Source organism: Aythya ferina (assembly GCF_964211825.1).
Source record: "Aythya ferina genome assembly, chromosome: 11".
In the NCBI taxonomy this organism is placed as follows: Eukaryota; Metazoa; Chordata; class Aves; order Anseriformes; family Anatidae; genus Aythya; species Aythya ferina.
In genome coordinates this window covers 11,434,224-11,449,668 of record NC_140307.1, presented here as the reverse complement: position 1 = coordinate 11,449,668, position 15,445 = coordinate 11,434,224, and the positions used below count along the sequence as shown (strand labels likewise).

Below are 15,445 nucleotides of genomic sequence, written 5' to 3'. Positions count from 1 at the left end.
CTGGGCTGTGCTGTAGGACCTTAATGTAAAGGATCACTCAAAGGAGGCTGTGTTGGTGCTGAACCATCCCTCCAGCATTAACCATGCCATGCAGGGCTGGGTCGTAGTGCTGCAGAACTGGGGCTGTCACGCACTGGGGTGGCTGCTCCGTGCTGGTGTCCCAGCCCCACCTGATCTGGTGCGGCTGTCCCCAGCTCTCTTGGCCAGCTTCCTGCCAGGCTGCGTTGGCAGAGGTGCAGACATCTCTGCAGCGCTCTGCCAGGCAGGCAGCAGCGCTTGCACGAGCCTGTGGCAGGCTTCTGTGTGCCGCAGGTTGAGCTGCGTAGACTGTGGTGCTGGGGGATGTGTGCCCTTCCAAGGGCAGGGGGCTTCTGGTTTTGTAAGGGAGGTGAATTTGGGGGGTGATGTGAAGGTGCTGTGGTGATCTCCCTGCTAGTAGAGGCTGTGCCCGGTGCCCCTGTGGATTGCAGTGTGCTGTGCTGGAGCTCCTGCCACAGAGGCTTGGGAGGAGCGGTGGAAAGGGGCTGTGCCTGGGTGGCCTGCATCCCCTGGGTGCTTTTGGTAGCAGCAGCTGTTGGGAGGTGGCACCCAGCATTGTCTGGAGAAGACTTCCTCACTTTCACTCCTCCTATTCCCTTGGTATAGGAGGTGGGGATGACTGGGGCATAAACCAGCCCAGATGCAGCTTCCCTGGAGGAGCCTCAGGCCTTTGGAGCACCCCGGCTGTATGGTTGGGGTGTCCTGAGGCTGCATTCTGCCTGTCCATCCCACCCTCCCTTCCAGGACGTGCAGCAGCTAGGCCAGGCATGCTCCTGGGCCTGCCCAGTTGTTCCAGTCCTGCTCCAAGCGCTGTGGGGATGGCATCTGCTCACTGGGGAGGTGAAATGTTGGGGTCTGTGTGCGGCTGTGGTACGGCTTCAGCCTGCCTACGCCTCCTGGGGCTGCAGAGCTGCGGCTGCCTGCTCTGCCAGGGCCCTGGAGCAGCAGTGTGAAGCTCCGGGGGAGGAGAGGCCGTGTAGCTCGGGAGCACCTCCTGAAAACTGGGGAGCTCCTCTCTGGGTGGTGGAGGAGCACTCCTGGGCCTGTGAGCTGCGCAGATCTGAGAAGCTAGTGGACATTTGTGGGTGGCCTGGCCATGCTGTGGCTGAAAGGAAGACGTGGGCTGGGTGCTTCTATGTCCGCGCACTCCTAGCACCCAGCATTGCAGCCTAGGAGGCTGCATGAGCCTGCTCCCCAGGGCTGGGAACTCTTTTGGGGGTGTTCTGCAGGCAGGTGAGGCTGTGTCAGGGCTGGGCAGTCTCTAGGGGCTGGGGAGGGATGGTGCTGCTGGCACCCAATGCCTTTGGAAGGTTCCAGCAGTGACTCAGCTGCGCAGACCCATGGGGAGGTGGCTGGAAGGGTGGAAGTGCAAAAAGGAGGAGGAAAAAAAAAAGCACAAGTAACAGTCAGGCTAAAAATACTGCTGATGTGGTCCCCTGCAGTGCCTGTGCTTGAGCACTGACGAGCTGGGACCTCCTCTGCTGCCTGTTGTCCCTGCCAGCGCAGAGCTCGGAGCCGAAGGGGAGGACCCGCTGGCTGCACACCCTCCTGGTGTCACCTTGTGCACCCAGGGTGGTGGCATGGCACAGCAGGACCCGGTGCCACACCAGAGGAGGCCAGGGTGCGGTGAGGCTGGTTTGTATGCTCCAGTCCTGCCTCTGTCCCCCTTCCCAAAGGGATACTGGAATGGCTGTGCGGGACCGGGCTGTTATAATGCGCCTTCCTTCTGGGTGTAGCACCGTAATGCACCGAGGACGTGTACTTAGCCCTTGAGAGCGTGCCAGACGCGCTGCCAGCCCCTGAAGCTGGTGTCTGGAGAGAGCCTCCCCAGGAGGCAGCAGCTGCTGCAGGCTGAAGCCGCCTGCATTTATTGGCTGTAGGAGTGAACTGCTGTCTCATAGCTGGGAAGGCACATCAAACCAGCTGCTGCCACTAGATCTGTCAGGCTGGAAGTACTTCATCGAGCCCCAGAAAGCTGCTCGGTGGCCTGGGGAGGGGCTTTTGCAGGAAACTGGCCTGAAGCACTTCCAGTGCTGGCATCCCAGCTGTCTTTCTGGAGGCAGTGTTTCCCCTTTACAGCATCCCAGCAGCGGGCAGCCGCTTGCCTCAAGACCTCTGTGTTCCTCCCTCTGCAGGGGCAAGGAAGGGGTAAGAGGCAGAAAGACAGGGCTGCCCTTGGTGGCATCCTTTATCCTTCCTGTTCCTAAAGGAGTGTGAGCAAATAGGGTCCTGTTTCAGTTCTTGCCCAGAGAACCAGTGACAGCAGTGTGGATTTCACAGCTCCCTCACCGTGTTCTGCCTGTGTGCCAGCTGCTTGGTCTGGCTGGCCTGGTCTGCCCTATATGGGTTAGTCTCAGCCTCCCTATGTGGGACAGGCAGGTTTGCCCACTGGGAAATCATCCTAAAACCAGTCTGTTAATGTGAAGCTTGCCACAGTACCAATGCACTGGAGGAGCTTTCTGTCCTGTTCCCTGAGCTGAGTGTGGCCTCCATAGGCTCTAACACAGGTGTAAGCAGTGCTTGGTGTCGGTTTCAGACTTCTTTGTTCTGCTCATGTCCCTGTAAAGAGAAGGAGCTTGATCCTTCAGCCCCTCTTCAGAGATCTGCAGCCTCAGGCTTTTTGCTGAGCACTGGTTGTGGGGGGGACGACTGCCAGGGTGTTTTCAGGAGGATCAGCTCTGCTCTGTGATGTCACTCGTGTTGTTCCCTTGCCCCTAAACAAGTTCTGAACGCTGCTATCAGTGTCTTGGGAAACTGCTGATGGTGGCCTTGCCTCCTGGAGGCTGGGATGCTGTCTCTGGGTGAGGACAGCCTGAGCAGATGTGCAATTCCAAAATGTCCCTGAGTTCTTAAGCATCACCATGAGGCTGCTGGTGTGGCAACAGACTTGAGTTTGGTCTTGGATCCTTTCAAGAGGGGCTCCCAGTTCTACCGCTTCCCACAGCACAGCAACTTCTTTCCACAGTAAGCGTGGATGTGCTGGTCATCTGCAGCTGCTTAAAGTCTGCTGGGCCAGAGCTGCGGGCAGTCTGTGTGCTGCCTGGCAAGGAGCTGGGGTCTCTCTTAGGAGGCTCTAAAGCCTGCAAGGCAAAAGCCCATCATCCCCTGAAGGGGGGATGTGTCTTTCAAGATACAAGACCTGTTGCACAGGAAGATGTGTGGCTGTTTCCATGGTCTCCTAGCCTTTCTTCCCAACAACAGCAGGAGGGACCTGCACGCTGCTCCCCCAGGACCGGCTATTTGCAGACTGTCTTCAAAACACTGCATCTGTGGTGGCAGGCACCTGGGAAAACACCTCCTCTAGAGCTGGTTAGCTTTGGCAGAAGGAAGCAGGAAGCACCCCTCTTTCTGCAGGGTAATCCAGACTCCTGGTGTGTGCCATGGCTGCAGAGGAGGTTGGTGAGTGTTGCTGATCAGTCTGGGGTGGTTGCTAATGAGCACGACACAGCAGGTGCTGCCCTTCCTACAGGGCCAGAGCTGCTGGCTCAGAGTGCTCAGCTGCAGAGCTTGAGGAAGACCCTGGAGGGACAGGATCTGGGTGAGGAAGTCCCCAGGGCATCCATTCTGTTTAATTTGCTGCTGGGCTAACCTGTGCTGCAGCATGGTGCCAAGTGCCCGCTCCCAAGCAGGGCGGCAGCTTGGTACGAACAGCTGCAGTGCCTCATATGTGGAGATCCCTTATAATAACACAATAAGGGAAGATGTCCAGTTTTCCAAGCTGGAAGCTGGCCTGCCTCGCAGGGTCTCCTGCGTGCCCATTGTACTGCAGCACTGCCTACGCGATGGCCTGCCTAAAAGCTTGCCCCGTGCCCTCTTAGCTCCTGTAGGGCTTTTCTGAGGGCGTACTTGGTGTGGATGCTTAATGGGCACTTGTTTCTTGAGGACATCTCGGTAAGGGCTGATCACATTCCATGGGCTGATTTCTCAGCTGCTGGCCAGAGCTGGCTGTGCTGAGGAACAGAGCCCGGAGCACTTGATAGCTGCAGGCTGTTTGTGGGGCAGTGGTGCTTGATCCTTAACGGAATAACTCATGTATCAAATAAGTAAAACAAGTATCCAAGCTCCAAGTTTGCAACTGGCTTCTAATGGAAGCTGCTCTTAATCCGGCATTTAGATCTTCCATTTGAGCAGCTTCTCCTAAACAGATTTATTTTTTTTTTTTGCACTGATGTTGTAAGGCAGAAGATGCAAATAAGTGAGCAACTTGAACAGGAACCTACCCAGCATCTCTGCCTTCATCCAGCAAGAGCTAAAGTGGGTCAGGGCAGCCTCCTGGCTTGTGCTGGAGATGGCTTGCAGGAGCAGGCATGCCCCACCAAAAATCCCTTCCCTTGGTCCCTCCTGGGAGGGAAGGACGTTTGAGTGTGCTCTCTAGAGCATCCGAGGGGCTGTTGCTGCTGCCTGGCCACTGAGCCTGTGGAGGTAACGGCGGATGAGTGTGGGTGCAAGGAAGGCACAGACTTCTCAAGCATCTGATCGTTGGTGGAGGTGTGGTGGAGAAAATGCTCCAGCACTGGCAGATCTCCACCCTTCATAGACAAGCTATCTGTTGCTTCATCGCCTGGTGATGCCGGTGTGTACGAATACATGGGGCTCGTGGAGCTTCCCTATAAGCTTTTGACACCAGATTGTAGTTCGAAGCGTGTGCCTCTCATCTAGCTGCTGAAATGAGCCTTACAAGTGTCTCCTCCCAAGGAGAGCATCTGAGCTGCTCCTTGGTGGCTCTGAGCTGCCCCAGGCGACTAGCAGCTTAGTCTTTTTTCCACTGTGATTGATATTGGAGGTGGTGGCAGGGTGTTTCAGATGTGTGCAAGCTCTGGCCTGGGGTAAAATTCATCCCCAAAATTGTGCCAATCAAATGAGGGATAGGACAGACAGGTTTTCTTCCATCCCTTGTGCTGCTAGGTGTCTAAGCAGTGGCAGGGCTGCTTATTGCTGGGCAGAGTGAGGCATCAAAGTCTGCCTGCTGCAGCTCATCTGTGGTAACATGGTAGCTCTTCAGAAGAAGTCCGGAGTCTGTGTTTATCTCCCTGCCTTGTTACAAACCCTGTGGTGTGTGCAAGGCTGAGTGTGTCCACGTGTTGCTGCATGAGGGCACTGCTGGAGGGCGGCTGGTCTGAACCTGCCTGCCTGTGGGCTCAAGGTAAATCGCCTTCTCCAAGACCCTGCATGGGGAATGGGACAGGCTGGGGAAAGCAGTGTAGCCCAAGGGGGGCTGAAGAAAAAGAAACACTAATTGGGCCAGCATGTGGAGAAATGCCTGTCTCCCCTCCTTGTGTGCCATTTCCCAAAGAGGCTTGCATTTGGGGCAACAGCCTCTTTTAGTTGCTCTTCCTTTGCCCAGAGGGGTTTTTCCAGCATGCTGCTCCCCCATCGTTCTCCAAAGAGCTCTCCTTTTCCTAAAGCTGGTATCCTGATCGACTTGACACCCCACAAACTGTGATACAGCTGAGCAGTGAAAATGAGTCAGCCTCAGCCTTGTTATCACGGAAACTAACACATGCTGCGGAGTTTGCACCCTGGACACTGCAGCAGATAATTGAGAGGAGTTTAGTACTTAAATATAGAAGTGTTTGTTCTTGAGGCTTGCAAAACTGAAGCTTGTTGTGCAGAATTTGACCTGAATATGTTGGCTTTTAAATATATCTGGGACTGATACGTGTTAAACCTTGCTGTATTTCACCGTTCTGATCTCTTAAGATGAATGCAGTTGTGGCAGTCTGCTTAGTGAATGCAATTACCTGTGTGCTTCTAAAATCCTGAATCATGTTTTAGCTGTCCTTGCTGATTTTACATCTACCTTGGGCATCCATTTTCCCCTCCCAGAAACATCGTAGTAAATTCCCTGCCTCAAGAAGCAGTTAAGCTTGCTGTCAGCCAGGTCCTGCTCACTCAGAGCAGGAGGAGGACCTGTGCTCTCAAACATTAATGCAATAAGCTTCTGTTCCTGGTTCTGCTGCTGTTTCCGTTTTTCAGGGCACGCCGGGGAAGTGACTTACCATGTTGGTGCCAGAACCAAGAATAGACCTCAGGTGTCCTGACTCTAATTCTGCGGTTCAGCTGTGGGATCATGCTGCTTTTTTCTATTCCCTTGCCCCTTCTTAGCAAACCAGAAATAGCTGCCTGAATATCCTCAGTTCTTCTTTGTCCCAAATGAAGAATCCGTCAGGGCAGAGTTCTTCTTCTGTAGTTCAGAAACAAAAAAAAAAAAAGGGCTGTGCAATAGTTCTTGATTGCCAGTAGTAACCGCTGTCTAAAGTGGATCCTTGATCACATCTGCTGGTCTGGGCTCTACTTTTTGTGAATGTTGGCATTTGGCTCAAGATGACTGAGACTTGTGTTGTGATGTGCAGCTCTGTGCCTCTGCCTTCACGTAGCTCTTATCATAACAGCAGTGACTCTGCTCCATCTGGAGTGATGGGAGCATAATGGAAGGAGGAGGATTTCAGCAAGACCTCAGGAGGTATCCAGGCTGCTGCTCTGATCAGTAGCACTAGGTTTTGCTTGGGTGAGCTCTGAACTTTTAAGGCTGCAGCTCTCCCTTGTCCATTCCAGATACTGTCCCATTGCTTCTGTGCTTAGGAGGAAGGATTTTTCTTTTGCCATTAGCAGTTCTTTGCAAATTTTACCTGTTTCTCTGTGATCCTTTGTAACTGCAGGCCTGCTGGCTCCCCCAGGCAGCATAAGGTGCCACGGATGCAGGTGAGAAGTGCAGAAACCCAACTTGAGGTTAGTTTGGAGTATGGATCTCCCCTTTCCTGTGCTGAGCAGGCCAAGTTCTAAGCAGCTTGGTGCTTGTTTGTGGTGGAGGGGGAGAACTCACCCTGGCAGCCTGTCTGGCTGTGTCTCTGCCGTAACTACAGAGACGTTGGCTGTAGCTGTAGGAGGTGGTTAAGGTGCCCGTTTGCCTTTCAGACATGCAAATGTTTCTCATGCCATGAAGCTGCTTCGTGTCTGTAGGAGGTGCTGCTTTTTGGCTGACTAAAACAGTCAGCCTGCTCCCACCCCACATGGGTAGAGTCTGGCTGGGCGGTAAAAACTGCAGACAAGCTGTTTTTCTGGAACTGCAGCAGGCTATTGTTTGGGACATCAGCCTTTTTTCCCCTCTACAAGCTTATTTGACGAATGACAAAGAAACTGCACTGTGTTCAGTCTCCAGGGCCTTGGTCACGCTGCTTCCCTCCTCCGCCGCCGTGCCCCAAATGTGCATGCAGCTCTGCAGCCTCTGGGCACGGCAGGTGTCACCGAGTGGAAGCAGAAGTGCTGTGGCTCTGAAAACCATCTCCTCTGCTTCTTCTGGTGAGAGTCTTCCTATTGATCTCTTCATCCCTGCCTCCACAAGGAGATCAGGGCAGAGGGGCAGGCTTGCAATGTGAGTAGTGTTTGGAGATTGAAATGTCCCTGCCTCTACCCTTGCTGGTGGTGCCAGCCAGCAGAAGCGACCATCTCAGCGTTGTTGACCTGCTTGTACAAGTTCTGGTCCCTTCTAAACAGGCTTCCTCCAGCCCTGCAGCGAGCTTTCAAAGGCTGAAATATGTATTCAGAGCACGACTTCAAAAAGTGGGTGCCTGTGCTCATCTAGCACTCGGTGCCACTGCCAAAAGCGGTGTCTGACTGCACGCACATTAAGCATGCAGGTGCCAGACGTTGCCTGTAATGCAGGAATCTGGGGCCTGGCACGCTGCTTGGCAGAACGGGAGTCTCTGGTGTGCGTGCACGCTGCTACCCACACTTATGAGGGGGCTGAGAGCAGTGCGTGCTGCCCCATGGCAAACTTCTTCTCTGGGGAAGCTTTGGCTGCTGTTCCAATGGTGTGGGGAAGATCTTGAGCAGAGGGATGTGGTAAGTGTGGTGTGAGTGCCCTTGCTCTGGGCAAGGCTCTGTTTCTGGGTAAGTTGCCTTGAGCAGATGCACCATGGGGCAGAGGCACTGCTCTGCTAGCAGCTGTGTGGAACGTGCTGTCAGCTCCTTCTGCTGGGTGGTCTCCTGCAGCCCAAAGCTGAGGCCGGAGTCCTCGAGGACAGCTTAATGGTGGCAGGGCTCTTTGTCAGCTCGAGTCACTGGGAATAAAAATTCAGTGGCTGCTCTGTCTCTAGTGTTCTGCTTATCTTAAGGTCTTATTCAAGGCAGTAAAGCGTCATTTGTCATCAGCGTAGCAGTAAGGTGGTTTATTTGCCCAGAGTCCTTCCCTGAACTGCTGGCAGTGGTAAGCCTGGCTGCTCAGGGCTCATCTTTACAGCCATTTCTTGTAAAATAGGCTTGGTCAAAACTACCAGGAAGGTCTAATCCTTAAGTGGCTGTAAATAACAGTATGCGGGGAAGAAAGCCATATGCTTCAAGATCCTGAGCAGGTGCTGAAAATCTTAAATTGTAAATCTAACTGGAGCATGCAAGGAAAAAAGCTCTTCTGAGTCTGGCTGCATTGGGTGTTGGATGCCTTGCTGCTGGGGCTCCTTTCCCAGGGAGCACACTGAGAACAGCAGCTTGTGCTGGGGGAGTTGTTGGTCTGAGATGGGGTGGACTCATGTGAAATATGGCTGTAGTAGGGCCGAGAGATGACTTGGGGTCTGCAGGACAGGGTTGGATGAAAGTTAAGCCTGGCCATGGCTGTGGGCTGTGTGGCTGCACACTTCTGCTGTGAAACATGTGGCTTGGGTGTGATGGGCCCGAGATGCTCGTACCCCCTGGGGCTCCGGGATGATGCAGGAATTAAGAGGGCACACTGCAGCAGCAGCATCCTGATGGCATTTACTAGGAAAAGCAGGACTGGATCTTCCAATGCTCATTCTCTAGAGAGCGTCCTGAACGCCTGCGATCTGGAAGAGTGCCACGCGGGTGTCGAGACTGCTCCACAGAGCTCTTAAATCTGTCAGCGTTTGGCTGACGTGCTCGGAGATGGAGCATGCTGGCTCCGAATTCAGTCATTAAAGCTGCAGCAGTGAGTCAAAAGTCAGAGCGGAGTTTCTATTAAAAGCTACTGGTTTTGCTGTCCCCTGCAAAGGAGAGTTGGCATGTGCCTCTCTTGCAGCTCCGAGCGGTGGCCTGAAAAGTTCCAGAAGCTTTCTGCCACCCACTGTGCTCTGGATGCCGAGGCTGCTGTGTGAGCAGGTGGAAGGGAATTGTGTGGACCCTTAGGCTGGAATTTCCCACATAAGTGTGAGAAATACTTGATTGTTTGCTTTTCACTACTTAGACTAAGAAAAAAGTGGTCTGGTGTCTGCTGTTCCACTTCAGGATCTCCAGGGATGCTCCTGACACTAGAGATTGCTGATGCATCTTGCTTATGCACTAAAGATAGTTAAAGTCTCCTCTCCTGCAGGCTCCCTGTTTGGGAGGGGAGATGAGGCAACATCCCTGGATGTCTTGAGTGGTCCAAATGACTTGAGGTTCTGTTGGGGTGGGTGGCCTTTTCTGGTGGGTCTTTCCCCGGGGAGGGAGCTCAGCGGGTGACCCTGCCAGCAAGGAGCTGTGTGAGTGCTCCAGGTTGGTGGAGGGGTGCAGCGAGAAACAAGATCTGGTCTCCAGTGCGGATGTTTCCTAGGCTACCTGCAAGGGCTGGCTTCAGGGGATGCAACCTGATCGCTCAGTGAGCATGAAGGAGCAAATGCCGAGCCTGGCTGGCAGCTCTTCCTCCCTGTGAGCAGCTGTAGGTGCTGAGATAAGCCCTTGGACTCACAGGGGCATGGGGGTCTCCCACAAGCTCAGCACAGCCCGTGGCTGAGTGCTGCCAGTGGGATCTGTCAGAAAGCTGCTGGGGTGGCTGGAGTCCATCTGCATTAACTGCAGGATGCCAGCGTTTCCTGGCCGGAGGTCAGGGGTGGGTCGGTTGTAGCCACTGCGGTGGTCAGTGCTGGAACTCAGGTGCCCCATGCTCTTCAGACACCTGAGCACTCGATCCCTTTAAGGCCAGCAATCCTGCTTCTTGCAGACGCTGCTTTCGGCCTCATTGTTTTTCTATTTCTAGCTGCAGTGACATCCCAGCAATCCTGGGAGCAAATGTATAAGCTGCAGCCGTAGCAAGCCAGCACGGTGGCGGGGATGAAGGTGACACTACCGATAACCCCATAACACCTCGGGGGACTGCTGATGTGCCCCTGACCCCTTGCTGGTGCGACCTGTTTGGGACTCTGGTCCCAAACCTCTGAAAGCAGTGCTGTAGCCAGGAGAGGAGGCACAGGACTGCGTTGGCTGCTAGCTGTCAGCACGATGTTTGCTGTAGCACTCCGGGAGTGCCCACCGTACACGGGGTCACCGCGGGGCTGCTTGCTGACCAGTACTATGAACCCACAGAGCTTGGTGGAGGAGGGTGTCAGTGTTGGAGCATTTGTCAGCTGTGAGGCTTGGGCCGTGGGATCAGCTGCTTTGCTTTGACTCTTGTACTGTTTAGTGACTAATCAGATTTTTGAGCCTGTTTAACAAATTCAGCTGTCTCCCTTGAACAATACGCTGGCTGTATTTTTAAACACATCACGTGGCTTCAGAGAAGTCGGCGAACCAGCGTAGCGCAGCTCGCCTGGGCTGGGAGATGCTCTGCTCTGCCCTGCTCTGTGCTGCGACGAGGAGGGAGCAGTCTCCTCCCCAGCTTCAGCCGTCTGCAATAGCTTTCCCTCGGCTTCCTGCTGCTCGCGGGGCTGCTCCGCTCGAGCTCTGCCGACAGTAAGTACTGCCGAGGCTTCCTGTGGCTGTGGGGTCGGTCTGGCTTCTGGTTCGTCTGTGTGTTGGGGAGAGCTGAGCAGATATTTGAAAAGCTCCCCGTGACCTTACCCTGCAGATGGTCTCTTTCCAAGTCTCCTTTTAGCACAGTGCTGAGTTCAGTCCTGTGCCACGGCTGAAATGGGGGAAGGAAGAGGTCTGTGCTCTTGCTGGGGAAATTCTTGGGGATAAAGCTCCACAAATGCAGGGAGGTGCTGTGGATGGAGCTGAGAGCTCCTGCGGACTGGCTCTGCCTCAGGTGCCTCGGACCTGCCTCCGCCTAGCTGGGTTTTCTGTTGCTGTTTTGAGGCTCCTCGCTGCAGTGTGAGGTTAGAGGTGCCAGCTCCCAGCAGGCATGGGGCTTGGGGCAGGTACATCCCAGTGCTGCGTGTACCCTCGGCAGCTCTGGCACTGGGGTAACACCAGTGTCCAGTGGCTGTAGTGTGCCTCAGTGTGATAGCACTTTTTTTAATGTCTGGTTTGGGCAGTGTTTTAGACTCTCCTCTCCTGAAAACCTGAGTTAAAACCTTGTGAGGCTGAGGATATCGTGTGTATCCCGAACTTGCTTTGCTGAAAACTGAAAGCTTCAGGGCAGGCTGCCTTGTCTCGCAGCCTCTGAATAATTAAAACCGTTTCTGAATGCTTTGCTCTTGTCATTTGATTTGGGGACATGTTCAGCTTGCTGAGACTTGTTCCTCTTGTCCAGAGCTGGCTGGAGCCATGCCCCCGTGGGATCCCATGTGGGTGGGTCAGGCCTCGCTCTTCCCAGCCTGCCACCTCCCTCCCTGCCCGCACGCAGGGTGATGGCACCCGGCATCTCCTGGGCCCTGCTCAGGGAGGAAGGAGGCGTTTTGCTGCGGCACTGATGGGCTGCATTTCTCTGCAGTTCTCAGCATGCTGAGTAACCCTCTGGGGAACGTCCTGGGGAAGCCCCCGCTGGGTTTCCTGCCGCTAGACCCCATCGGCTCAGACCTGTCAGAAAAGTTTTCCACTCCGGCGCTGAGGAACTCCCGCCTGGATTCCCGCTCCCTCCTGGACTCGCGCTCCAGCAGCCCCTCTGACTCGGACACCAGCGGGTTCAGCTCGGGCTCCGACCACCTCTCGGACTTGATCGTAAGTCAGGGGCCTGCGCCTGCTCCCTGCAGCCTGGGCTCTGGTTGTGGTGTCTCACTGCATTTCTGGAGAGCGTGGGAGATGCGTGGGGCTGCGGCCTGCCTGCTTGGGAAGGGAATGCTGAGGGAGCTGCCGTGCGTGCACTGATGCAGCTCTCCTGCAGCCCAGGGTTTGGAAGAAGGGCTGCTTGTGCAATCCTCCCTCAGAAAAGCCTAGCAGAATCCTTATTTTTCTTCTAAATGTTTTGCTGCTCTGTGCCTGCAGCCCTAATGGGTTAAAGCATCTCCCAGAGGGTCTGAGTGCTTGAGCTGGCGTGTGGCAGGGTGTGTGTCCTGCTTCCACCAGCAAGGTGGCCGAGTAGCGCAGCTGCCTCTAGCCTGGGCTTCTCAAGCTCCTGTCTCTGCCTTTCATTGCCCTTCCCCTTTGTGCTCCTCCAGCGCAGGCCTGTTTCTTCCACAGCAAACTGGGTCTAGCCTGCTTGTGCTCCCTAAAGCACAGCTAAATTTGGAAGCCGGCAAGCGAGGCGAGCGCCTGTCTCGGTGACCCAGTCTGCGCAGCTGGGTCCGCCCGCGTTGCAGCGTGAGCAGCAGCTCCGGGTGCCAGCAGGGTGCCCTGTGCTCCTGCACATGCTGTGGGCTGCTCCTCCTCGGGATCAGAGCATAAAGCCAGGGCCTCAGCTGTGCCTGGCTCTGCTCTGGCACTGCTGCTTCCTTAACTCCTGTGTGGGGTGGGGATTGGGATCTCCAGTGGCAGGCAGCACAGCTCTCCTCTGGGAAGGTCACCTCTTCCCCAGTGAGGTGAGGCAGTGGCTTTCCTGCCTTCGCCAGACCTCAGTCAGAGCCAGGAGCATCCCCAGAGCCTCCCCTCCTGGTGTGGCGCATGACCTCAAGCGCTGCATCCTACTGCTAGGAAGCTGGGCTTTAATGTGGAGTTTCTCTTTCAGTCAAGCCTTCGCATCTCCCCGCCTCTGCCCTTCCTGCCCCTCAGTGGGGTGTCAAGAGACCCCCTCAAGATGGGAGTGGGGTCACGGCTGGAACAAGATCAAGCGGCCTTGGCTGCAGTAACTTCCTCCCCAGCCAGTGCATCAAAAAGATGGCCTGGAGCTTCTGCGTGGCCTTCCTGGGATCTCCTGGACTCTCCAGAAGACCCCTTCAGTATTGAAAGAGAAGCCAGGCTGCACAGGCAAGCAGCAGGTAAGTCGGGTGCTGGGTCTCAGCAGGCTTCAGTGCCTGGTGGTGGCTTCTGGGAGGGGACCGGGTGGCCTGGCCTGAGCTTGCAGCAGCTCAGAGCTTCCATGCAGGCCTGCTTCTGGGTCCATGAGCTGATGGACAAACAGGCAGAGGCCGTTTGGGCAGCTGCCTCTGCTGCTGCTGCAGCTCTGCTGAATGGGTAACAGGGGGATATGGTCCTTACGGTCCTCTTCTGAGTGCTGCCTGTTTGTCCAAGCTGTGAATGAAGCAACTTGCACCTGGAGTGGGCAGCTGCCTCCCCGAAACTACAAGAACCCTGTCTACTCCTGCAAAGTGTTCCTAGGTGGAGTCCCCTGGGACATTACGGAAGGTGAGCAGCCCATGGCCATGCACGCAGGCCTTGGGTTTTGGTATCTGGTGGGCTCCCATCCTCCCTGGGGTGCTGCTGCCAGCTCCCCTGCAGCCTGGGGGTAGGGAAGGAGCTGAAGCTCTGTGAAAAGAGCCACAACTCCCACTGGAGTTGCCAGCATGTGGTGGCACAGTGTGTGTACAGCTTGCTCAGGCCTTCAGGAGAGCCCTGTGAGGAGGTGGCTGCATGGGAGAGCCATCTGAGGGGGCACTGACTTCTCTCCTTCTGTGTGTAGCTGGACTGATCAACACCTTCCGTGCGTTTGGCTCACTGAGTGTGGAGTGGCCTGGTAAGGATGGCAAACACCCACGCTGCCCTCCCAAAGGTAATATGCCTAAAGGTAATAGCGACACGGTAGGGTTACTTTTTTCCCATGCTATGTTACAGCACGGATGCTGGGATGGTACGGCTGCATGCTGGTGACTGGATGGTACAGAGCACCCTAGGGTAAATGTCCCGCTCGCACTGGGGTCAGCACCAGGGTTGCGGAGCACTGTCACCTCTAACCTGTCCCTAGCAGGGCTGGGTGGAAGCGTGGGGATGCAAAAACCCCCGTTTGGCGCTTCCAGAGCCCAGTGCGGGGCTGTCCTGCTCTGGTGGTGGCTGCCAGCCTCCTCTGCTGGTGCAGGCACCCAAGGTACGTGTGCCCTTGGTGTAAAGCACCCACAGTGAATACAAACGTGTGTTTGCAGCAAGCTGTGGGCACCACTGAGTTGAACAGCCCCGTGGCTTACTCCTGTCTGAAATAGTTGGGCTGATGTGTAAGCAGGAACGAGTTACTGCATAACAAATGTGGTGCCTGGTTTGTAGCCTTGGCAGTGCATACTGGCCTTGCTCAGCCACCAAAGCAATGCGAGGCACTGTGTTGGCACTGATGGTAGTGCACAGCTCTGTGTTGATGCTCCTGAGACGTCCGAAGTGTGAAGCTGAGCCCGCTCTCCTGCAGCCCGTTTCTGGGCTGGTTGTGGCCATTTGATGTGTCTAGAGGTGGCTGCAGGAGGCAGTGGCCCAGATGTCCCCGAGCGCGGTGACTTCTGATGGAGAGGAGCAGCCCCGTGCTGCAGGGGGCTCTTCCCCAGCTCCGTGCATCAGCAGTGGATCCTGTGTGTGGTGCTTGAGCAGGAGTAACGCTGCCTCCCAAGAGGAAGGGTTGGGGCCTGCAAGAGATGCAGTGCAGATACTTTGGGTGCTATCAGAGTGTTTTTGAAGGTGTTTGGAAGCTGGAATGGCCTAACAGCAGCTCTAACAGTTGTTCCTCTCCCTTCATCTCCAAAGGATACGTTTACCTGGTGTTCGAGTCAGAGAAATCTGTGCGTTCTCTGCTCCAGGCATGCTCCCAGGACCTGCTGAGTCCTGACGGGCTCAGTGAATACTACTTCAAGATGTCCAGCCGCAGGATGCGCTGCAAAGAGGTGAGCAGGCCCATCAGTTCTGCATCCCTTTGTTTGCGGAGACACTTCCATCCCTCTGGTTCTCTATTAGACCTCGCCTGCTTGTGGAATGGATGGCTCCTGTGCGTGCTGCAGGCAGATACCTTGGATCTGCAGCTGAAGCTGCAGCTGCTGCCCAGCACAGCCCTGGCTGGCTGACCGGTGTGCTGGAGGCGCTGCGGCAGCCAAGGGCTTGGACTGGCACACCAGTGAGTGGGGCCTTAGCTGTAGATCAGGTGCAGCTGCACAAGTCTGTAGAGTTAAAGAATTGAGATTCAGGCCTTATCTAGACAGGCGCAAACTAATTGCACTCCAGACAGCTCTCCTGGTGTCTGGCTATTGGCAGCACTTTTGTGCCTGGTGATTTAGCTCTGGCAGAAGTTTCTCCTCTTCAGAGCCCTATATCAGCTGTCTAGCAGATGGAAGCTCCTGTTGAAATTGGCAGTGGGTGGGTTGTTTCATCGATCCCTTCCAACAATAGGCTTCTGTGCAGGGAGGCATCTGACTGGGCTGTAAACATAGGTGCAGGCAGTAGGTAAAATTGGTCATGCCTGGATTGTTTCCTGGCTGCC

At 55.2% G+C, this 15,445-nt stretch overlaps 1 protein-coding gene across 8 annotated transcripts in view; it reads left to right on the top strand.

Moving 5' to 3' along the window:
- CPEB1 (cytoplasmic polyadenylation element binding protein 1) overlaps positions 1–15,445 on the top strand; it is a 34,976-nt gene that overhangs the window by 15,510 nt on the left and 4,021 nt on the right. For 6 of the 8 annotated variants that reach the window (XM_084532471.1, XM_084532474.1, XM_084532472.1 and 3 more), the window contains 5 exons: positions 11,618–11,844; positions 12,788–13,037; positions 13,291–13,404; positions 13,679–13,783; positions 14,719–14,855. In XM_084532471.1, the coding sequence (XP_084388597.1) occupies positions 11,618–11,844; positions 12,788–13,037; positions 13,291–13,404; positions 13,679–13,783; positions 14,719–14,855 (833 nt within the window). The remainder of the gene's footprint in view (positions 1–11,617; positions 11,845–12,787; positions 13,038–13,290; positions 13,405–13,678; positions 13,784–14,718; positions 14,856–15,445) is intronic. The other 2 variants (XM_084532473.1, XM_084532478.1) reach the window with 1 other exon arrangement.